The 25063-nt window shown below is 47.1% G+C and overlaps 1 protein-coding gene across 3 annotated transcripts in view; it reads right to left on the bottom strand.

Annotated features, from left to right (window-relative positions):
* The window catches only part of Itga9 (integrin alpha 9), a 294295-nt gene that overhangs the window by 117064 nt on the left and 152168 nt on the right, over positions 1 to 25063 (bottom strand). For all 3 annotated transcript variants that reach the window (NM_133721.2, XM_006511918.4, NM_001113514.1), the window contains one exon: positions 14699 to 14848. In NM_133721.2, the coding sequence (NP_598482.2) occupies positions 14699 to 14848 (150 nt within the window). The remainder of the gene's footprint in view (positions 1 to 14698; positions 14849 to 25063) is intronic.

The raw sequence follows: 25063 nt of genomic DNA, 5'->3' as shown, positions 1-25063 counted from the left end.
CTGTCAACAGTGGTCCCAAGGCCATGAGCATATCACTTGTTCTAATGCTCAGATGACTGAGTGCTTCCTGGAGTTGTTTCTGGAGGCATGCAGGTGGGGCTGGGGAAATGGCTCAGTAGGTAAGAACACTTCCCTGTGCCCAGCCTCAACGCCTCAGTTTGCACACCTAGCACTCTAGAAAAGCCAGGCATGGCCATGCATGACAGATGCCTTTCAGCACATGCTGGTCTAAGACATCAGTGACCAGCCATCTGTGTGAGGTATCCTGAGACACCAGTCTCTTCATCTCTTCTAGGATCTCTCTTGGGGAGGAACAAAGTCTTTCCTTGAACCATTTTCTGCACAAGCACTCAGGCCATGTTGAATTATTTGTCCCAGAGGCCTTAGGGCTGAGAATGCAAGATGACAGGGATGATTTTAGCAGTCAGAGGTAAGCAGAGAACGTTGTTTCTCTCACCGGAGCTGGCCCTCGGCAGTCAAAGCTCCACTCAGTTCAGGGCCTCAAACTCAGTGGGTTAGAAGTGGCTCAGGTTCCAGGGATGCTCTGGAGTGTGGGCCTGCCTATGAAGGTTGGTCACGTGATGGGAAGCAACAGTAGCTGAGGCTGCAATTCCTTCAGAGTAGGAGGATGTGAGCACTGTGGTCTCATTGTGGTCTCCATCTCTCTGATGTTCTGATCTATGGAAAATGTCCTCCCTACTAGGCAATGGGGTGCTCCATAGCTCCCATTGTTTTACCATTTCGGGAGGATTTGTAAAGGAGAGCCCATTGCTCTTCACTAGCTCTGATTTATCAACCTTCAAACACCTTCAAGGATCCTGTTCAAGTCGGTGAGGTTTTCCCCTCCTACCCAAGCACAGTTCTAGGCAGTTTGTTCCCTTACACACTACCAGTCCACATGGCCTCTCACAGTGCCAGTAGGGACTCCAGCAAGCCTGTTGGCTAATAGAAAGTCTAGACTCTACTAGACAGGGTAGTTTTGCCCATGGAAATTCATAATCGCATGCCACATTTCTAAAAGAATAAAGTGTCCCAGCCAACATTCCCTTTCTTAATTATCATGGAAGTCTTGGGGGAAAGAGCAGTTTCCTGTGTTCTTTTGGACCCTACTGAAGCAAGGGAAAGGCCAAATTCCAGTGTAGCTTCAATAAAAGACGTCTGTGATACCTCATCACCACCAAGGGGAGAACAGGAGAGATGTGCAGATGTTTAAGTGAGATGAAGGGAAGGGCAAGGATGAGGATAAAGGCATCCTTAACAAGATGATGAAACTTAAGCTTGCCAGTCCATCATAGGCAAGCCTATGGCCCTGCTGAGGCCTTTCAATTGACCTTACATTGATAATTTTACCTTCTATTTTCCTTTAGATTCATCCTCTCAATCATATAACATCAGGTCCTCAAAAAAACAGACATCAAAAAACCATTCCTGATCTTACTTTACAGGCAAGTGAGACAGCGGGCTCTTCCAATTTCAGGTGTATATTTATTATAAACCTGGAGTCTGCTTGTTGGTTGGAACCTTTGAATAACCGTGTAATGACTTTGCCTCTAGTGACAGGAGGACCTGACTCAGTCTATGTTCCCTAAGGCAAAGCTACTCCAGCTTTGTCTCATGAACTCTTTCCATCCCTGGGTGCACCCTTGATTGAAAGTGAGCCTTTTGTAGACAGCATGGGATGAAGTATGGGAGTGGGAGAGGTGGCACCAGGAGTGGTGATGGGAAGAGGTGGCTTCAGAGGTGGCAACTGACAGAGGTAAGAACTGAGGAGAGAATGGGATCTCAATCTATCCTGTGACAAACATACTTCAAGTTTGGGACCCTGTCCTTCCAACCTCTGACAACTCAGCTCTTAGACCCTACTACCCATCTTTGGAAAGACCCCCCTCAAATTTTACAGTTTAAACAAGTAGGCACCATGAGACTTCCTAATTGATGGTGAAAGAGGAGTAGATGTGAACCTGCTTCAGGGTAGACTAAGGTATTTTTCAAGGATCTGCTCAGAAATGTCTCCCCCATTATGCTCCTTACAACGCTATAAGAGAGTGCCTCCCACAGAGAAGCACACACTAATGACTGCTTCCCTGCTGACCAGCAGGGTCTGTGGCTACAATAAAAGCTGTACTATATGACTTCTAAGCCAACTACATAAAAAGCAACAGGGCTTTCTCCTAGTTATTTGTTCTTGGAACTTAGCTACTTTGAGCCAAGGAAACCCCAGGTTTTTGTAAAGAGGTTCCCACGTGATGGACTTGTCATAGGAGTAGAGCTGTCAGGGACTTGAGAGTCTCTGGTGAGAACTTGCTCTGTACAGAGAGATGAGGTGGCTTGACCAAGCCCTGCCAAATGAAAAATCTGTAAGCAGATTCACCATTTCCCTCATTTTTCCTCTGTTGTTGATTTTTTAATTTTAACCCATTGTGGTCAGAAAAAAAAAACATTTGGTATGATTCAAGCTTTGCTGAGATTTGTGTTTTCACGTGAAGTCTATTGTGGAGACTGTTCCTTGTGCGTTGTAGAAGATGGGTGGTCATTGGGTGATCTTTTGTTGGGTGGAACATTCTGTGCATGTCTATTGGGTCTATTGATCTACAATGCTGCCTAACTGTTTTGTTCCTTTGTTGGTTGTGTTTTGAATGAGAATGCACCCCCCCCCACACACACCCAAATCCCCACAGGCCATCTAAATGTTTGGGTCCCATTTGGTAGATTGTTTAGGAAGGATTAGGAGGTGTGGCTTTGTTGGAGGAGGAGGTATGTCACAGGGGGTACGCTTTGAGGTTTTAAAAGCTCACAACAGTTCCTGTCTCAATCTCTTTCTGCCTTATGCTTGAAGATGTAAGTCCTTAGCTACTACTGCTCTAGTGCCCTGCCTGCTTGCCTGCCTTCCAAAAGCCGTCCAGGTAAAGGCTATGGCAAGCAAATGAGTTTCCTGGAGATAGCCCACGGTTTTACATGGCTGTGATGGGTGCATTCTTGAGAGGCACAGCTTCAGAGACTTCATCCCAGGATTGCTTCTTACTGCTGATATGCCTTTCCTGTTATTATTACACAGCCTAATGATTCCTGGGCATCAGGACACCCTATTGGGAAAATTTCCTGCTGATCAACATGAAGATGAACTTTCATGAATTAATGCTGTTTAGATGAACTAATGACTTTATAGAAATCCACATTTGATTCAAAGAATTTTAAGACAAACGCTTAAGGAGATGGTTTTAGTTGTTTTGCCAGACAGATGCAATAAAGTTAGAATCACGAATAGAATGCGCCACCTCCTCACAGAATAGTAAGCAAAGGCTGCATAGTACAATGAGCCTTCATAATTACACTAAGAAGAGATATAGGCTTGGGACAGATTTGTGATCAGGGAAAAACATTCACTCTGAGTCAGGTCCAAGGATGAAGCCACAGGTGTACACCATGATAAAGCAAGGCCATGCGAAACTGTTGTTTTGAACTTGTAATGAGCTTAGAGAATGAAGCACTGCTTTGAAGTTACTATTGACATCTTTCTGTAACTCTCTCTTTGTATAACATTTTATCTATGAAGTAATTTTATAAAGAATTTTGGTCTAAGAAGATATAACTCACCAGAGAGAAGGAATAGTGTGTGACTTTTGGGGCTCAGCCCCATCCACCAAATGTATAGCTGTGGCTTTGGGGCTCTGTGCCATCCACCAAATGTATATCTGTCTGTCTGCCTATACATATGGACACTTACAAATTACAAGAGTTCAGAGCTTCGTACTGAGTGTTCTTGCCAGTCCCAGATAGTTAAGTTTTGTTACATCAGTAGTGCAGACCCTGTAAATTGCCTGTTGCTGTCATCAGACTGTCAGCTGACCCCACTTGCTAACACCATACCCCTTTTCACTGCCTGCCTCAATGAACCCTCCTGATGTCAAGCCTGGCCTTGGCACCTGCCTGCTGGCCTGCTGGCCTGCCTGCCTGCCTGGCTCTGTGCTTTCTGCCATGATGGTCCTGGACTCTGAAACTGTAAGCAAGCCCCTGGTCAAATGATTTCTTTTCTAAGTTTGCCTTGATCGTGTTATCCTTTTACAGTAGAATAGTAAGGAAGACAGCAGTCTTCTGTGTAGAACCTCTATCTACCCATAGTTGAAAGTAAGGTGCCAGGGTTGAGTTTTGTGTTACTGCCTATGTCCCTTTTCAGGTCTGTCAGTATTTGTTTTATGTATGTAACTTTTCTGATGTGAGAGATAACATGTTGATAGCCCCTCTGACACTTTTATTACTATGTAAAGACCTTCACTGCCTTCAGAGACAGTTCTTGCTCTTAACGTCTACTTTAAGTCTGTATGTGTGAGGGAGCTATGCTTGCTTTTCTTTGGTTAACATTTATGTAGGCTTTTTCCTGCCCATATGTACACTGTTGGACCAGAAGTGAATTTCTGGCAGATAGTTTGATATTCTGTTATTTTAACCTATTCCATCACTATATGTTTTTATTTGCATGGGTTTAGTCTCTTTACAGTAATTACAGATAAGGTCTTTTATTAACATGTGCATGTGTGTGCACATGGGTATGTGCATGTTCACATGTGTGTGCATGTGGAGTTTACATGCACCTTGAGGAGATGGCTATATTCTTACACTTATTACATCAGTGTTCTCAAGAGCAACAATATGGAAACAACCATCAGCAGGTAAATTAAAAAAGAAATGGTGCAACATATAAGATCCTTGACTCCTAATGGGAGCCAAATTTCTGAGTTTTTTTCTTTTCTTTTCTTTTGTGCAGCGATAGATTTAACAGTCTGATAGCAGAGTGTTCACTGAACACTCTGCCAGCCCAGTATTCTTCCTAGAGTCAGGAACACCGGACACAAGAGCAGGATGCATGATTTAGAACCTGGACTGAGTCAAGCCCCTTAGTAAGTTAGGAAAGCAGTTGCTTTAAGGATCAAAACAGCAATTTACTATTAAATCAAGAGTCCTGTACCCAATAAGTGGTGTGTGTGTGTGTGTGTGTGTGTGTGTGTGTGTGTGTGTGTGCATATACACACATTGGTCACACATGTCCACACATTTGTATGCTGAGGTTGAAATTTGATTCCCGTGCCTGGACCTGGACCAGTCTCTTCTGGGAAAATGGCCAATTTGTTTCCTAGGAATCATCTCTGGGAGGTAAGACGGCTGGCACACCACAGCTTCAACAGGCTGGATGAGGACAGAGTTTCCAGGAATAATGAGAAATTTCTCCTTGGCATGAAGCACAGAGAGTATGGCTGTAAGGTAAGGGCCCAGCTACAGTGTTCCTCTCAGGTAGCAATCCCAACAGCTGTAAGTTTGGTCCCTGAGGAACCTGTCAAGTTACTTTTACCTGCACCCAAAATCCTCTGGAAAACCCAAGTGTGGCACTTCTGTCAGACCAGGCTACACTGGGTGTGGCTGGAGTCTCCTCTCTTGCCCTCCAGCCTCTACCTGCAGGTCTTCATGGCCCTGACTGCTCACTTCCCTGGAAGCAGCCTTCCCAGCCATGCGGGTCGAGCTCATCTCTCCTTGTTTCGAGAAGCTAAAACCTCTCTCCAGAGATAATCGCTTCCTGTCTCAGACTCCTGAGGCTGAGGGCCAGCGCGCCCAGCAGCCTCCAGCTCAGGTTCTTCTTGGGGCTTCTTCCTCACCCGGCTCTTCACCCTGGGTACCCCTGGGGATTACACTTTCATCCAGAAAATCCCTTTTCTCATTTCTCATTGTATCCTTACTGGATTTTTTAAAAAGATGGGGCTAGCAAATTTTGGCTGGGAAGAGTGAAATTGGACGTCATTGCGTTTGTGATCTTTGCTGTCTTGCTTCCAGTGACTCCACAGACAAACGCACCATGCAGTAACTGTCTGTGCATAGGCATGGGCATAGGTGAGAATCCTTTTTCTGTTTTCATGTGTGTTTCAGGTGTGTGTTTATACATGCTTGCATGTATGTGGACATGCGTGTGGAGGCCAGAGGTGATGCTGGGAGTAATCGTTGATCACTCTTCTACCTATTCTTTGAGGCGAGGTATCTTAGGAGACCTACAACTCACATACGTGACCGGCCTCCCTAGGCAGCCTGTTCAGAGGATTGCCTGTCTATTCATGCCTTGTGAGGGCTGGAATTACAGGTGGGCCACCAGTCACATCCAGGATTTATACGGGTTCTTGGGTATGAATGTGTTTCTCATGTTTGTGCAGCAAGCTTTTTTGCCACTGATCCACCTTCCCTGCCAACTACCGCAAGCAACCTTTTTTTAATTTTTTTTTTTTTTTTATTTTACAAAAACAGACTTGGCCACAGGCTGGGGCCTGCTGACTCCTACTGTTTAATATGTAGCTAATGAAGTCTTTACCACCTTTGGGCTGTGGTTTGGGAAGGATGCATCTGGTTCGGATGGCATCTGCCTCTGAGGCAGGGTTGTGAGTTTTTCTCGTGGTGCCAAAGCAGCGACCACAGCGACCGGGACATGGAAGTGAGGGGTTGGGAACTCACTGGGTGGCTCCAGCTGCTCCGGCCTCCTGGGACCCATTTCTACTGCCACAGCCATACTAGAAAAATCCCTCCTTCTCAGGTAACAGGAAGGATAAGTATTAAATGTGTCTGTTAGGATCAGAGAAGGGCCAGTTTCTTAGAGAGGCAATACTTCTTTTAGATTAAACTACAATTATGGACATGGGCTGTACACTGTATATTCGGTTGCTAAGGCAACCAAGTCCCAGGCTGAAGCCTTTGATAATTGGGTTGGGTTGAGTAAATGTGTTTCAAATCCCACCCAAAGGGGCTAATCAAGAAGGCTCTACTTAAAGGCAAACAAGCAAGATGTAGTCTGATACACCATGTGTGACTTCCCAGCAGGTGTCTGCTTCATACTGTAGTATTTGCCAGGACCACAGATGTGACATTTAGGACTTGGTGCTCCCCCACAGTACTGCTCCAGGTATGAGAGGCCCCAGTTAGGTGCAAGTGTTATATGATCCTTTGTCATCTGGTGTCTTAATCATTGTTCTATTGCTGTGAAGGGACACCATGACCAAGACATTTAACTGAGGGCCTGGTTACCATCTCAGTTTTGTCCATTGCCATGGTGCCAAGGAGTGTGGTGGCACACAGGCAGGTGCCAGAATAGTAGCTGAGAGCTACGGCATGATTCATGGGCAGAGAGGAAGAGAAGAAACCAGGGCTAGCTTGGGCTTTGGAAACTTCAAAGCCCAGCCCCAGTGACATGCTTCCTCTAGCAAGGCCACACCTACTCCAAGAAGGCCCGCCTCCTAGCCCTTCCCAAATGGTGCTACTTCCTGATCATAGTTACTAAGGGGCCATTCTTATTCAAACCACCACACCTGGCATGGGATTTAGCGTTGTATAATTGCCCTAATCTAAGAATAGGTTGCTCAGTTCCAATTTGGTTTCTATTTTATTTTAATAAAACCCAACAGTAACCAAAAAAAAAAAAAAAAAAAAAAAAAGCCAGGCATGGTGGCGCACGCCTTTAATCCCAGCACTCCGGAGGCAGAGGCAGGCGGATTTCTGAGTTCGAGGCCAGCCTGGTCTACAGAGTGAGTTCCAGGACAGCCAGGGCTATACAGAGAAACCCTGTCTCAAAACAAAAACAAAAACAAAAACAAAAACAAAAACAAAAACAAAAACAAAAACAAAAAACCCACCACCACCACAACAACAACAAAACAACAGTAAGATCCATGAGGCATGAGGCATGAGGCCCATGGTAAGAGTGCAGGATGGTTTCAGAAGTGTTGTCCAGATGGAGGAAGCACAATCGGTTCATTTTGCTGGTGCTGTTTTAAGACAGGGTCTCACTATGGAGCCTTGACTGACCTGGAACTCTATGGAGAGCAGTCTGACTTGGCCTGGCCTGGCACTCTCTGTGTAGACCAGGATAGCTTTGAACTCACAGAAGTCCACCTGAGTTCTGGGATTAAAGGTGTGCACCCATGACCTTTTAAAAACAGAATAGTAATGGACAGTATTTTTTCTACCTCAGCCTGGCCTTGAGCTTGCTATGTAGCCAAGGGTGACCTTGAGCTTCCAACCCTCTTGCCTCCACCTTTTGAGGACTGGGATTATAGACATTCAGTCACTACACTTGGTTTCCATGGTAAAAGGGATTGAACCCAGGTCCTCATACATGCTAGGTAAGCACTCTGCCTACTGAGCTACCAAACCCAGTGTTGACTTCTCCCCACCCCCTCTCCTCTACCTTTACGTGGCTAAGACAAAATGCCAGAGAGAAACAACTTCTCTTTCACCATTTCCTCTGCTTGATGGTTTGAAAAATAGACACACACACACACATTCCTGTGGCAAAAATCACTGCAAATCACAGCACAAACTGGTTAAGGAGGGAATCCCAGTGGGAGCTCACAGCATATCCTATGTCTTTGAGCAGCAGCCTTGCAGAATGGCATAGGTTTTTGTTCCTTCACAAGGGCTCTTTCTGTGGAGAGACTCACGTGAGACCAGGTTTGGAGGTAGGTGTTGGGGGTTAATAGCTAATGAGAGAAGGAAGATCTCTGCACTCCCTGGGCTTCTATCTAGTGTAGGCGATGATCAAGTCATTGGATAGAATTCATTGTGATGGAGCTCATAGACAGAGCAGACAGGAAGCTGAGTTGGGGGAGCTGAGATGGATCTCTGAGGTAGTCACATTCAGGGTGAAACCTCAAACACAAAGCCTGGCCTTGAGAAGAGTAGGATGGAAACCTTCACAGAAGAGGGGCCAGCAGGGCCCAAGGCTGGAAGAGCACAGGAAGTATGGGGGTGGCTGGACTGAAGTGTGTGGGTGACCCTGGAGAGCACTGAAGGATCAGGGCACCACCGTTCGAGGTCCTGTTGACTCTGAGAGGAAAGCCGTAGAGGGGCTATTCAGGGACACAGGTGTGGTGCACCATCTAGGTGAGAAGCTGTTCGGGCTGAGCCTGGGGGGACTGACAGGGGTGGGGGTGGGAGTGAGGGGTATCCGTGTACTACTGTGTCCTATTTGAGCTCTCGGTGACAGAGATAGTGCCTGAGCCCTGCTTCCTGGAGTGGCCCTTGCTAGCTGCCCCATTGCTTTTCTCTTTGATAGAGCCAACATCTGGAAGCCACATGGAGGGCTGGTGGAGATGGCTAAGCCGACTCGATTTTGTTGTTTTTCATAATCAGGCAAAGAAGAATAAGCAAGAACGGCTTCCCTAGAAAGTCTCAGGCTCCTGGGCAATCCTTCCAATCTAAGAACAATATTTTTCTTTTATTTTAATTTCAACCAGAGAATGACATGGTAGAAAAAAAAAAGTTAGATTACTCTCTCTCCACCCCACACATCCCATGCCGGGTCTCTTTGAAGGGAAAGCACTGTTATAAGCATCTGCTTGTCTTTATCTTGGTGATTATTTCTGTGTCTCTAGAAAGCATACTGATGTGACAACTCAGTTTACCAGATGAATGCATTGTCCCACTGAATTCCTGACACCAGATAAGGACTGACTAACCACAGCTCCTCCCCCCCCCCACTCCCCCCACTCCTTCCTATCTCACAGGCAAACTGCTACTCTTAGCTCGGCTACTGCTGCAGGTCCCAAACTAGCTGTGTCAGGATCAGTGGTCAACTTATTAAAAGCCATGTGTCATCCCATAAGTTTCTGATTTCATGTGTCTAGGTGGGTCCGGGAATTCTCTTTTCCTTTGTCAATGTCAGTTCTCGTGTGTGTGTGTGTGTGTGTGTGTGTGTGTGTGTAGGCTCAAGTATGGGGGTGGAAAGGAGTGCCTACACATGGAGACACAGGGTTGACATTGGGAGTCATCCTTAGTTTCTCTCCCACTTTATTCACTGAGGTAGAACATCTTTTTTTTTGGTTTTGGTTTTTGGTTTTTTGAGACAGGGTTTTTCTGTGTATCCCTGGCTGTCCTGGGACTTACTCTGTAGACCAGGCTGGCCTCAAACTCAGAGATCCACCTGCCTCTGCCTCCCAAGTGCTGGGATTAAAGGTGTGCACCACCACTGCTGGGCTTTTTTTTAAAAAAATAATAATTGATTAATTTTACTTTATGTGCATTGGTATTTTGTCTGCACATGTGTCTGTGTGCGGGTGTCAGGTCCCTTGGAGCTGGAGTCACAGATGGTTGTGAGCTGCCGTGTTGGTGCTGGGAATTGAGCCCAGATCCTCTGAAGAGCAGTCAGTGCTCTTAACCACGGAGCCATCTCTCCAGCAGCTGAGACAGAGTATCTTAATCAAATTCAAAGCTTGCCAATATGGCGAGTCTCTTTAGCCAGCTCGCTCTTCCCATCCCTACCTTCCAATGCCTGTGTGGCAAGCCCCTTAGACACTCAACCATCTTCCCTACTCCCAAACTTTCTATTACATGATCCCAAAGCAGCTGGGGCCACTGGCACTGGGGCATTCGGGCCACGACACTATTGCTGACCTCTGCATTTCGAGTAATGCACAGCAAATTCTTGTTTCATTAAGTTCTGCAATCTCTCCCAGCTCAGCAATTTAAAAAAGATACTAAGAGATTTAAGTTTTAAGAGAACTATTATTCATCTACAATCCAGTCACTCTGATGACGTCTTTGTTTTTGCTATGAACTGGCTTGGAGGCAGAGACCAAAATCTATAAGAAGTGTTCATGTTGTTATGTCTACGTGATTTTGCATTAGAGCCAATGTAGTCTTGACTACATGTTCTTTTCCACAGAGGCCAAGCTGGGAGCACATGGCTTTAACTTAACAGACAATCATCCGCTACCCAGGCCCTCCTCTTCCTTGTGTTCATCCAGTCACCCCAAATCCCAGGCTAACATGCCTTCTGTTTGAACCATAGCATTGCTTAACAGGTCACTTAAGATTTTTATTATTTACATGTATGTGTGTGTGTGTATGTGTGTGTGCATATGCACATGTGTGCAGGTGCTCTTGGAAGCCAGGAAAGGGTGACAGATACCCTGAGCTGATGTTACAGGAGTTTGTGAGCCACACAGAGTGACCACTGGGAACCAAACACCTTTACTGCTTGTACTGGCTGATTTTGTGTCAACTTGACACAGCTGGAGTTATCACAGAGAAAGGAGCTTCAGTTGGGGAAATGCCTCCACGAGATACAATTGTAAGGCATTTTCTCAATTAGTGATCAAGGGGGAAAGGCCCCTTGTGGGTGGGACCATCTCTGGGCTGGTAGTCTTGGGTTCTATAAGAGAGCAGGCTGAGCAAGCCAGGGGAAGCAAGCCAGTAAAGAACATCTCTCCATGGCCTCTGCATCAGCTCCTGCTTCCTGACCTGCTTGAGTTCCAGTCCCGACTTCCTTTAGTGATGAATAGCAATGTGGAAGTGTAAGCTGAATAAACCCTTTCCTTCTCAATTTGCTTCTTGGTCATGATGTTTGTGCAGGAATAGAAACCCTAAGACAAATTGGTACCAGCATAGTGGGGCATTCCCGTGACAACCTGACCATGTTTTGGGGAGGACTGTGGAAGGACTTTGGAACTTTGGGCTAGAAGATCCATTCAGTGTTAAGAGCTCTTTCAGATGTTGTATAGGAGCCTGGAAGATAATGTTGAGAACCGTGTAGAAGATGGAGGCCTGGCTTGTGAAGTTTCAGAGGGAAAATTAAAGAGTCTTTTCAGGGCCATTGCTATTTTGGATTGTGAAGATTCTGTGGTTCTGGTTAGCTGGGGCTGAAGAATTAGCTATGCTGGGACTATTGCATTGCTGGGACTATTGATGCTGGTTAGCTGGAGCTAAGAAATTAGCGGTGATTAAGAAGAGACCAGCATCATTGAGGTGACATCTTCTGGGAAGTGTTTTCTGAGAGCACAGAGGCTGTGTTCCAGAGATAGCCAAGGTTGTACCTTGTGCTGTGGCTGGGATTGGTAATGTGTAAGAGTCACCCAGGTGGTACTGGTTTTGAAGGCATGAAGGGGTCACTCAGAGCAGCTGAGGCTTGGCACTGTGAAAGGCCATAGAAGGCCGTTGCTGAAGGTGCAGCCTCAGAAGCAAATGATGGCCCAGGACTGAAGGGGTCATGCAAAGGAGTTGAGGTTTGGCACCATGAAGAGAGCCTATGAGAGGCTATTGTTGAAGCCAAGTTGCAGTGAAAGACAGCAGCGTTTTGGAGATGCCAGTACCATGAGATGACCACCAAGAACAGCAGCAGCAGTGAACTACAGGCTGCTGAAGCATAGAAGACAAGGTGTGTGCTATAAAGGGCAGGGCTGGAGAAGTGACCCAAACCCTTGGAGGAGCCCAGAAGATCGTGAGTTGGATCCCAGACATTGGATGGTTGGAGATTGATTTTTGCTTTTGATTGTGACTGCACCCTGATATTTTTCCCTCTTGAAGGAAGGAAGTATTTGAGTGGAGCCCACAGTTAAGAGACTTTTAATTGTAAAAAGACTTTGGATTTTAAAAAAGATTAGATATTTTAAGAAGATCAAAATTTTAAGACTATGTAGACTGTGGGACATTTAAAGTTATTTAGATCTTGGGGATAAATAAGAATGTAAGGGTTGAGGCTTACTAGTGATGTGTTTTTGTGTCAAGTTGACAAGGGGTCAATTGTACTGGCTGGTTTTGTGTGTCAACTTGATACAGGCTGGAGTTATCACAGAGAAAGGAGCTTCAGTTGGGGAAATGCCTCCATGAGATCCAGCTGTAAGGCATTTTCTCAATTAGTGATCAAGGAGGAAGGGTCTATTGTGGGTGGTACCATCTCTGGGCTGGTAGTCTTGGGTTCTATAAGAGAGCAGGCTGAGCAAGCCAGTAAAGAACATCCCTCCATGGCCTCTGCATCAGCTCCTGCTTTCTGACCTGATTGAGTTCCAGTCCTGACTTCCTTTGGTGATGAACAGCAACGTGGAAATGTATGCTGAACAAACCCTTTCCTCCCCAACTTGTTTCCTGGTCATGATGTTTGTGCAGGAATAGAAACCCGGACTAAGACACTGTGAGAGAGCTTTTATAATCTCAGATTGGGTGTGACCCCACCTATCTGTAATCTCAGCACTTGGGAGGCTAAAGCAGGGAGACTACAAGTTCAAGGCCAGTCTGGGCTGCACGACAAGACCTTGTATCAAAAAACAAAATAAAAGTTTATAATTTTTTTTATTTACAGAATAACCTTCTGCCTTCTAAGTAAAATATTCTGTTTATTTTTATGTCAGTTGGCCTTTCTTTTCTGTGTCCCACATCCTGTAAACTCAGTTGTCCTTGGTTGCCAGCTCATACTTAGGGCAGAGCACTGATTGGTTGGTCCGTAGATGGGTGGATGGCTGAGTGGAAGGCTAGGTCTTACTGTGGGGACTTCAAATTCTGGAAGTAGGGTTCAGTCAGTGAAGACTGGCTCATACTGGTGCCTGAAGCAGTTTATTCAACTCTTCAGAGAACAATGAATCAACTGTCTGGCTGACTGCTAATTCATATGCCTGCTAATTAAAGAGCCCGGAGTGACCAAGAATGATATTTTGATACCAGTCTTTTCCCTTATCTCTGGCTTGGATTGGGTCACTGGCTGTCCTAGTCAACATTAGTCAGTAAAGGTTTTAAGACGTTCTTCAGTGAGGAAGACCCGCCTCAGCACTCTATGAACCTGTAGGAATGAGGGTTAGGGCCAGGCAAAGTCTGCTGAGAGCTACAACAAGCTGACTAGAGTTAACGACTGTCTCCCTGATCAGTACAGAGGCTCGACAAACACAGAGTGCTGAGGTAGATTCTAAAACATCAAGTATTACAATATAAGCTTGGGCAGGTTTTGTTTGCTTGCTTGTTTGCTTTTTAAGCTAGCAAGATTTTGCCTTAAGGAACAGAGCCATTATTCTGGACTGGGGTTTTATTACCAGGAATTACTGAATAGTAACAGGTGTCCAGGCTGACTTCTTGTCACTGCTCCATGGTTAGGGAAGACCTGATCATATTACACACACACACACACACACACACACACACACACACACACACACACAGAGTTTCTATACTTATTGTATGAATGTTTTGTCTTCATGAGTGTCTGCCCCTTGTGTGCCTGGTCCCTGGTCAGAAGAGCATATCAGATCCTCTGGAACAGGAATTACAGGCAGCAGTAAGCCACTGTGTGGGTACTAGGAATCAAACATAGGTCCTTAGAAAGAGCAGCCAATGCTCTTAGCAGTTGAGCCATCTCTCCAGCTCCCAGTATCTGGTTCTTAACCATCTTCCTGTCTTCTGCTCCCTGCTTTCTTTGTGCTTTACCATAAGGCTAGCCCTGCACTCTGCCTCACTCACTTAAAAACCCCATGTCCTTCTAACCCTTCCATCTCCCTTGTACTTGTTATGAGTCTAAGTGACCAGTAGGGCTCAAATGGCACGTTCCTGTTTGTACGTGCGTGTGCGTGAGAGAGAGAGAGAGAGAGAGAGAGAGAGAGAGAGAGAGAGAGAGAGAGAATGTGTGTATGTATGTGTGTGGGTGTGTTTAAGTAGAGAAAGCTAGTTGAGTGCTAGACATGCATGCATATTCTCTCTCTCTCTCTCTCTCTCCCCCTCCCTCTCCTCCCCTGCTGTTGATGTCACCGGTGGTGGCCATGATGTGGCTCACTGTTTCAAGTGGCCTGCCTTGACTTCTCCACAGAGATGGGTTGTAACCTAGCGTCAAGGGCTAAAACAAACCCTTGCTCCCCTGAGTTGCTTTCTGCCAGGGTCTCTTTACCAGAGACAGAAACAAAGCTAGACAGGTTCTAACCTGATTCTTCTGGGAGATCCTTTGTCCCTTCTTCCAGCGAAGCACTGGTGTCAGGTCTGGCAGCTCCCGGTCTTCCTCACCCATCACATGCTCATCCAGGCTGTAGGCGGCTTCAAACACAATGGGGCTGATGACATCCTGGACTCTCCGCTGCGACAGCAAACAAGAAGGAACATTAGCAGTGGACATCTGGAGATGGTGGGGACTCATTCTGCCATGTACAAACAAAGACCCACCCGTCACACCACTCCCTCACCTCAGGTGGTCCTTATAACCACTTGCACAAGCTAAGGTTTTTCTTGTAGGCAAGGTAGGTGAGGCCCAGGGCAAAGGTCAATTTGTCTGGGTCTCTGTTGCCAGGCAGGGATTTCTCAGGCTACCGTGCATGATGCTAATCCTCTTCTCCAGGCATCACCTAACTCGTCCCAGCATGTGCATACTTAGATGCCAGTTGGGGGCGGGGAGAGCATCTGCTCACTCTTTGTTAACCCTTTCATGGGGGTGTGGATGACCACAGTACTTCTGCATTGAGATCAGTGTTTTCTGTCAGGGCAGGGGACCCAGCAACACTGCTCCAAACAGTGTCTGTGGTGGTGAAGCCATCGGTGACATCAGATGTAAGTTTGTGCTCATTTCTCTAGAACTCAAGGACTTCAAGGCCCAAAGGAATAGTGGACTGGTGGGACGGGAGTTACCGTTTCTGTTGCCGTGATAGAACATTACCACTGAGGCAACTTATAGAAGAGTCTATTGGGGTTATGGTTTCAAATTATTAGAGTCTGTCATGGTGGGGAACATGGCAGCAAGCGGAAGGAACAGAAAGCCCAAAGCTGGAAGAGGTGAGGTGGTGGTGGTGGGGGGTGACTACAAGTGGTGGAGACTCTTAAATCTCAAAGCCCACTTCCTGTGACACACTTCCGCCAAGCAAGGCTGCATCTTCTATGCTTTTCCAAACAACTTTACGGCCCAGAGACCAAGTATTCAAATCCTGGAGCCTATGCAGGGGCTGGGGGAAGTGGCGGGGTGGGGGTGGGGTGGATACAGTTCTCCTTCAAATCACTATAGGAGGGAAGACAAGACAAGATGCCGGTCCACGCTGTGGCTTCTAGAGATAAACAACACTCTCCCATATCCTACCACCACACAGGACAAGAACAAGGAAGGCCCAAGACTCAGTTCCACAGGACACAGACCAGGGCTTTTCAAGTTTAAGTTCATGATCTTTATGCACAGTGGAACTGACTCTGGGTGTCTCTGGGCCCCACATGCTCACAGGTGAGAATTAGAGGCAAGAGTCGTGCGGGTCAGTAGTCTTGCATTAAGCGCCAGCATATTATCTGGGGGTTGTCTACCTTAGTGGTAAGGCTGAGGAGGCCAGACTCTCTGCTTTGTAAAACCAGCATAGAGAACATGGGGTGTGGTGCAGGGAACCGAGAAAGGCCTTGTAAGGAACAAGGGAAGGGAGAGATGGTTCTCAGAATGGAATTTGGGTTCCCTAGGAGTGGGGCAGACTGGTTAGTCAGTGTGGGGGGTGCACACCAAAATAAAGCAGGGTTAAACAGCATCTTACTGTGTGGCTTGTCAGTAGGAGGCTTGAACAAACAGCGCATGAATTCGCACTATTCTCTGTGAAGTCTGAAGGAGTTAGGATTGGAGTCTTGTTGTGTTCAAAATGGTGGAATGTTCCAAATGTCTCAGGAAGTACCCAAAAGAGAGCATTCTTCAACCTTTTACAACAGCCAATTCCCTCCCACAGAGGTAGCCATGGCTGCCCTTTGGGACAGCTGGGGACAGATGTGAGAGAACACGGGCCAAGCAGCTTGGCTCTTAACTTCTCTGCCATCTCTATGCTCAGCACGCACCCCGGGGAACATCAGTGTCCTTTGTAAGGATGCCCACTGAGTGACTATAAGGATGACAAATGACCCCCATTTTGGATGAAATATGCCTGAGAAGCGAAGGGAGGTGGCCAGCCCATAGACTGTGGCAGAGTTGGTTCACAGAGTGGGGCAGTCTGCTTAGTAAGTGTGGGGGCAGGGCACACCAAAATAGAGCAAGGTTAAATAAACAGCATCTCGCTGTTTTGCTTGTCAATTCTGGTTTTACTTCGGTTGTGTCCGAGAATGGGGTTGTGGCCTCCCGGTCTACTGAGTCACAGCATCCTGTGTTTTCTCATAGATCTTCCTATGATAGGGTGTTGAGATGCAGAATGCAGTCAAGGGTGTTGGATGCTAGAATCTTCCTGCAATGGTTCTGGAGGGGAGTCAGTGAAGGGAAGATGGGAAACAGATGTAACCAAGAGGTGAGGTCTGGGGGGGTGGGGGCAGAACAAAGGGACACAGTGACATCAGAGGCAGGTGCCTGGACAAGAAGCAGATGATGCCCATCTGTGTTCAGTAAAACATCCACCTGGGGAAAAGAGTCAATTCCTCAGCCTAGACAAAAATACAAGACCTCCCCAGCAAAGTGACGCAAGCATCCGAGATAAAGCGTTTCCAGAAAGTTCTCTGGAACTCCTCATCTTAGGGCAGATCTTTAAGACTCAAGATCTTTCCAGGAGCAAGACATGTACCTAGGATCCAGGCACCCCCAGCTTACTGACTCCAGCCAGAGTTCAAAGCTGGTTGCTGGTAGGCAGGGAGGCAGATGAACAGACGGCAAATTTGCACGTTTGTAGATGCAGTCCTGGTGTTTCTTTGAGGTTGGTTAACTATTTCAAGGTCTTGCACTTTAATATTTAAGTATTTCATGTCAAAGTAAGCCCACAAGGACACTGTTGCTCTGGGCACGGGGAAGGTGAGAGCAGGGGAGGGACAGCAGTCCCAGGGCACATGGCTGGACGGCTGTGCGTATTTCAGGGCCGTCCCTAAGTTCTGAGTTAAGCTTGTTTTCACTCAATCCTCACAACGTCTGGTGGGTGAATTTCTGTTTGCTTTTTTACGGAGGGGTGCAACAGAGACCCAGGAGCTCCATCCCAGAGCCTCACATGTGGTAGGACCAGAGTTCTAGGAACCAAAAGCCAAGGGAATCCTCTTGCTGTCCATTAATAGCTGGCTTGCTGCTGTGCCGAGGGTCCCACTGTGTAGCCGGTTAGAGCTGGCTTTGTGTGTGCTATGCACAGTACAAGTTGGCCTCAGTCTCAGGACCTTCCTGCCCCAGTCACCCGAGTGCTGCAAATATAGGTATGTGTATGTAATCACCTCATAGCTCATGAAGTGCTATTTAAAAACCATTCAGATAACATTAGGGTCCAGCAATTTCTTTTAAAAAATGTCTCATTCCAGGGCTTGGGAGATAGTTTGATGAAAAGCTGCCTGTCCTACAAGGCTGAGCTTAGGTGCCCAGCACCCACATAAAAAGATGGGCGTGTACAAGTTGGTGTACACTTGTAACCCTAATGCAGGGGAGGTACAGACAGGAAGATCCGGAGGGTTTGATCTAGGCAAAATGGCAAAGGGCAGGTTCACTGAGAAATCTTGTCTCGGAAACAAAGGTCAGGGATGAGAAAGGAAGATACACTGGCTTCTATAGGCACATGTGTGGGTGAGCACTACCCCATACACACACACACACACACACACACACACACACACACACACACCATAGTCCCCAAGCCCCCACCACAAAAGCACAATACACACCCATCAAAGAGATAAATGAAAAATTGGTAGCTAGGAAATAAGGGCATGAAGTGAGAGTGTTTGTAAGTTTATGACCACGCACAGTGACTGTCAGGGACGGAGACCTCGGTCATGGTGTGTCTGAGTTTGAAGTATGACTATAAGCTGACATCTAGGAGTGGATGCTATTCTCTGGCAGCAACTGCAGGAGCCTACTTTAATGAATGAATTGGAAAAGCAGCTTCCTGCTTCCTGTTGCAGTAGCTGGGAGCAGTTGGGAAATTCAAACCACACTGAGAGGTGGGCAGAGGCAGAGGAGGGTGCAGGGATTAGAAACAGGCCCTGCAGAAGCCTAGCCTCTCCTTTCCACAGACTGGGCTGCTCCAAGCTGCAGAGGGAAAATAGCAGGCTGTTTGGGGGTTTCCCCATCATTTTTTGGAAGTCCTGCTTCCTTCTGTTCCACACCACATTAAGTGGAGGGACTGGCCAGAGTAGAAATCTGTGGCTCTCTGGCATTCACCACAGTGGCTTAACTTTTACTACTTAAAAAGTTGCCACTACAAGCTGATTTTTTTTTCCTTTTTCTTCTCCTTTGAGGCAAGGTCGCATCTACCCCAGACTGGCTCAAAGTTTTTATGCAATCAAAGATGAGTCCTGATCATTTTGCTGCCGCCCCAGAGTGCTGGGATCACCGGCGTGCACCATCTCTCAAGGCTACAAACAGAAACCTCTTGGGTTGACTATATATTAATCCTCCTCCGCGGAGAGGCCAGAGGCAACCTTTTCCTGCCGAGGGCATCAGGACTACTTTGAAAACTGAAGGCACACTTAGGGAGGACACCCAGGCTGGTGGCAGAGCCGGCCGCAGCTGGGGTATTTAATAGGGAATGTAACACATGGTCCATTTGAAATTTATTGGGTGCTTACTTTATGCCAGGCATTGTGCCGGGCAGGAGACAGACATGAAAGACCCGGAGGGAACGAACAGTTCCGGAGGGAAAAGCCAAGCCACGACAATGTCCTACTCCATGCACTAGGGTAGAGGTGACTTTGAGGACACAAAGGACGATCACGTCTTATTCTTAAAGGCCTGGAAGGCTTCCCAGGAGAGGTTCTCGTGGGTTGAGCTGTAAGACAGAAGGACTTGTGCCAGACAACGGGTGAAGGCTCAGCTGGTACAGCTGGTACAGCAGTGCACAGGAAGCTTAGAGGTGCTAGTGACCATATAGATCCAAAGACAGAAAAGTCAGGCTCATGGGCAGGGGCAGGGTGGCTCATGCAACAATCAGATCCCTGGTGTCCCTGATTAAGGCTGAGTGAACCCCACGCTAAGCGCTAGGGAGCACAGGGTTCACATGATCCTTCAGGCTGTGTCTGGAAAGCTTTGCTAGCTGTAGCACAACGGTATTGGTGGCAGAAGGGTTGGAAAGAGGCTGGGAAGGTTTAAACAAAAGATCTCTTTTGGGATAGCCCCCGTTTCAGTTGTTCGGGACCCACAAGAAGACCAAGCTACACGTCTGCTACTTATGTGTGGGAGGCCTAGGTCCGGCCTGTATATGTTCTTTGGTTGTTGGTTCAGACTTTGAGAGCCCGAGGGTCCAGGTTAGTTTATTCTGCTGGTCTTCCTGTGGAGTTCCTATCCCCTTCAGTGCCTGCAATCCTTCCTCCTATTCTTCCATAAGAGTCCCCAAGCTTCATCCACTGTGTGGCTATGGGTGACTGCATCTGTCTGAGTCAGCTGCTGGGTGAAGCCTCTCAGAGAATGAACAACTGGAATGGGGGCTATCCCAGCAGCTGTTCTTGAGCAGGATATGTTCTTGTAGCTGGGCTGCCTTGTCTGGCCTCAGTAGGAGACGAAGCACCTAGCCTTGAAGTGCCAGGGTGGGGGGATACCCAGAGAGGCTCCCACCTGCTCAGAGGAGGAGGGGAGGGTAGAGGGGGAAGGATTGTGGGAAGGGGTGACGGGGAGGGGGGCAGTGAGTGGGATGTAAAGTGAAAAGGGAAAAAATTAAATTAAAATTTAAAATAAGAATTGAAAAATAAATGAAAAGTTCAGCATGGGTGGGCTGGAGCCAGGACCCAACCATGGGCCAGAGGCAGGAACACCTCTCCGGGCCTAAAGAAGACACGCGTTACCGTTTGGGAGGAGTTGAGGGTGACTTAGTCCCACTTCTCACTGAAGGGCCCTAAGCAGGCTGGGCTTGATCACTGTGGCACCAGCTGGCTAGCCATGTGACTTGGAAATCTACCCCATAGCTGCTTTTCCCCTCTGGAAAAAGAAAAAAAAAAAAAAAAAGTAACTGACAGTTTTTCCTTTCCTTGGCTCACAGTGGCAAATTAAATAAAAACAGGAAGGGCTGGCCTCACTTTAAATTTGCAGAATACACAGAAGTGAATTCAGCAAATGAGCAGCTATCATTAAGTTAGAGTATCGCTTTGGGGGAAAGTCCACTAAGTGGGTTTTTGTTGTTGTTTTGTTTTTGAAACCTCAATGTTCTTTTTTCTTTTGTAAATGTGATTTTTCTGCCCCCGCCCCCCCTTCTATCCTGAATCCTCTCTCACGTGTTCTCTGGGGCCAACCCTCTCCACTTCTGCCTGTGTTGGCCTCACAGACATCCCCACAAGCCGGGAATGGCATCCCGTGCTTCTACTTACAAACCAGCTGGGTTGCATAATGACACTTTCCTCAACCCACAGAGACTGGGCAGCTCCTGGTGACGTCACAGCCAGCCTAGTGGGCATGAGAATGCTTGTGGCGATCACACAGTGGCCAAGTTGCCTATTAACTGCTCTCTCAGAAGACATCCTCCTCCACGGGATGCTATCAGAACAGCAGCTAAAATGTTGCAGGCTATTTTAAAATTCTCGTAAACTGGGAGGTTGGTTTAAAAGGACACAAAAGGTTTTTCCACGTCTAGGAATAGTAAATACTATTTAGTATTTCCTCCCACTGACAACTGGAAAAGTTAGACACACATAGACATATGCTGGTGTGTGTGTGTGCATGAGATAGAGTGAGAGAGAGAGAGAGAGAGAGAGAGAGAGAGAGTCTCTATTTACCCCCAACACTGGTTTAAAATTATGAGGGAACCATGAAAGGGTCAGCACTTCATAGCCTGGAGCCCCCAGAGAGGAAGAGAACACACAGAGTACCACGCCATTTACTGGCTCTTTCACCTTCACATGTATCCAGACTTGTAGCCATGTGGAACGAGGATCTGCGAGCTGAGCTTCTGCCAGGAATTTGGGATGCTCAGAGGCAGCCAGGATGAGGACCCAGGGGCCCAAAGAGAGAGAGGAGCAAAGAGAGGAGTGTGAACCCAAGGCTTCACTCACCCTCTAGGTAGCTGGAAATCCCCACAGCAGAAGCAGAAGAGCTTGAGAATGAGAGATCAATCAAGGGCAGGAGTTAGGCTGCTGGGATACCAGCTCTTGGCCAGCGGTAAAGCAGACACAGCAGGAGAGAGGACCTGTGACCCCGGCAAGTCAACAAGAATGAATGGAAAGCTCAGGGAGGAGCCCCAGAGGCACACAGGACACAGTGAGAGGGGTGACATCTATAGTTATCCAGTATGCCTAGCATGATAGTGTGCTCACGCTGCATCACACACAAACAGTAAGCGGCAGGCAGCTCGTGCTAGTTTGTAAAGCATCTCTGATGTAAAGAAAGTTTGTAAAACTTCCTTTACCAGCGCTAGTTGATTGAAGCTTGGGGTTCAGGGAGTAGATGCAGAAACTGGATGAGGGGTGACTGAACAACACAGAATTCGTTCTGGGATAATGAAAGTATTCCAAGATTGATTGTGGGAATAGCTGTAGAACTACCAATACATCAAAACTAAATCACACACATACGCGAGTACAAGCACACATATGTGTGCACACACATGCACACGCATACATGCACACACTCTGTGACAGCTAATTTTACTTGTCAACTTGGGTGGATTTAGAATTACCTAGAAACATACCTCCGCCATGTCTATGAGAGTAGCCTGAGAGAGGTTTATCTCTAAGGGATAAGAGGGAGGGAAGATTCACCCTGAATGTGAGTGGCACCATCCCACAGGCGGGGGCTCTAGACTTCATCACAAAGAGAAGACAAATCCAGAGTCAGCATTCATCTCTTCCTGTTCCTACTCCAGTGAGAGGAGGAGGAGGAGGAGGAGGAGGAGGAGGAGGAGGAAGAAGAGGAGGAGGAAGAAGAGGAAGAGGAGGAGGAGAATTCTGGCCACAGGCACCTTTGACTGCAGAGCTGCCTGGCTCTACCTTTTCTGCCACCATGGACTATATTGTCCCAGCCATAAGACAAAGCAACGCTACCCCCACCCCCCCCAGGAGCTGCTTCTTGTCAGGTATTTGGTTGCAGCATTGAGAAAACTCTCTGCCTTACTGTTCTATCACTGTGACAAAACACCACGGCCAGGGCAACTTACAAAAGAAACTGTTTAACTGGGCTTATGGTGACAGTTCACGAAGCAAAGATATGGGAACAGGAAAAGCAGAGAGCTCACATCTTGATCCTCAAGTAGGAGACAGAGAGGATCCTGGGAACGGACGAGTCTTAGGAGTCTCTTGAAATGTCAAAGCCCATGCATACTGACTCGTCTCCTCCATTAAGGCAACCCCACCCTCCCGATCCTTCCAAAACAGTTCCACCATTGGGAGCTTACCATTCAAATGGCTGAGACTGAGGGGGGCCATGTGATTCAAGCTGCCACAGTCTCTGGGACGTGCTTTAAATGAGCAAATTGTGCAGCATTATGAATTATGTCTCAATAAATCTGCTACCAAACCTTTTAATGGGAAAAAATGCCAACATACTCCTGCCCTGCTGCTAAGCCAATCTTTATCAGGACACCTGCGCAGAGCCAACTCTACTCCCTGTTCTATGAGAAAAGAAATGGAAGCCACGTGTGCTTTTGATTGCAGTCCTATAAATTAGAAGACAAACAGGCAAAATTAAAGAAACTAAGGAGGAAATTCTATAAATAATTTTAAACAGAACGTGATGAAAAGCACCTCTGACTGTGACAGTCTCCCCAGACTCCATTTACCTTGCAAAGACACAAAGCTTTATCTCTGGAAGGATTGAGTTACAAACATCAACCAGGATCCTGAAAATGGCTGAATTCAAAGGACCACAGGACTCTTGTCCCTCAGTCTTAGTGAAAGCCACCTACCCTCTTTGTGCAGTCCATCACACTAACAGACAGATTTTTGGTCTGATAGGTGGGAGAGTCCTTCAGCACATACCAGTGCTCAGTAAGGACAAGGATGTACCAATTCGCATATTTGCATAAATAGCTCTACTCACAGATGAAAACCACAAACTCTACTGATGAAACCAACAAGTTGTGGGGGGTGTCTGAGGATCTGTTTGTGTTGTGGTGCCCTGCCCCCACCTACTCACGTGTTTTGGGAGTGGGCTCCAGGCTGGTGGTGCCTGTTTGGGGAGGGGCTCTCTGGAGGAAGTGGAGATGGGCCTTGAAGTTGATAAGCTTCAAATCCCTACACCTCTGGTACAACATAACCTGCTACTTCACAGTCCTAAGGCCAGGCCTTCCCTGCTAGGATGCACTGTATCCTCAAAACACAAGCCAAGATGAAACCTTCCTCCTGTGACTGCTTATCACACATTTGGTGACAGAAAGGAGAAAAGTCAGTAATAGTTTGATTCTACGTTGGAGTTTATAGAGAGGGAGGGGTGGTGTGTGTGCGTGAGCATGTTCACATGCACGAACACACACACACACACACACACACACACACACACACACAGACAGACAAAGGAACAACAGGTAATCCTTGGAAAGGAGCCGCTCTGGAAAGGAAACTAAAGTTTGCAAGGAGCCCAAGCTGGAGAGAACCCCAGCTCCATCTCTCGTAGAATTTGACCCAGGTCAGCTTGCTTCCTCTCTCTGAGCCTGTCCTGTATATAAAGTAGATGGAGAGAATCGACTTTGCATGACTTTATGAGGAGGAGACTCAGCTGGGTCTGGTAGCACAGCCTTGTAATCCCAGCTATTTAGGAAGCTGAGACAGGAGGATTGAAATTTCAAAGCCAGCCTGGGAAACTCATTAAGACAGTGTTTGGGAGTTTCAAAAAGGGGTCAGGAGATAAAGCATGCAGCAGGATACTAACATGACAGGCGCAAAACCCTAGGCAGGTTCCATCTCCAGGATTGGAAAAATAAATAAAGATGGGGGTGGGGGGAGGAGAGTGAGAGAGGGAGAGGGGGAAGGGGAGGGGGAGGAAAGACAGGCAGACAGACAGACAGACAGACACTGACTATGTGTGGAGGAGCTTGAGATCCTGGCATGAGCAACAGTGAACAGCAGCACCATGAGGATCCCTTGAGAAGAGCCTTGCAGAGCAAAGCCACACGACAAAGGTAAGGGAGAGACAGACACACAGGGAAAGAGGTCTCTCAGTCCACAGCAGTGAAGACTGTCTGTCCATCACAGGTGCTTGCAATAAGCACTAAGACAACAATCGCACAGACAGTCAGCGTGACTGGCAGAGGGTGAGAGAGTGAACTCTGTACAGAGCTGTGTACCCCAGCCACATTCTAGATTACATCTGCATGCAACTGACCTCACTACCTATGCCTTTGAATAACCCCCTCACGGGCATGGGAATGGCTGAACATTAGTGGGTGTCACGCTTGTGACTATGTTACATTATATGACAAAGGCACAGGAGGCTCACAGATATAATTAAAGTCCTGCATCAGTTAGACTG

Source organism: Mus musculus, chromosome 9, assembly GCF_000001635.26.
Source record: "Mus musculus strain C57BL/6J chromosome 9, GRCm38.p6 C57BL/6J".
In the NCBI taxonomy this organism is placed as follows: Eukaryota; Metazoa; Chordata; class Mammalia; order Rodentia; family Muridae; genus Mus; species Mus musculus.
This window is presented reverse-complemented; position numbering and strand designations above follow the sequence as displayed.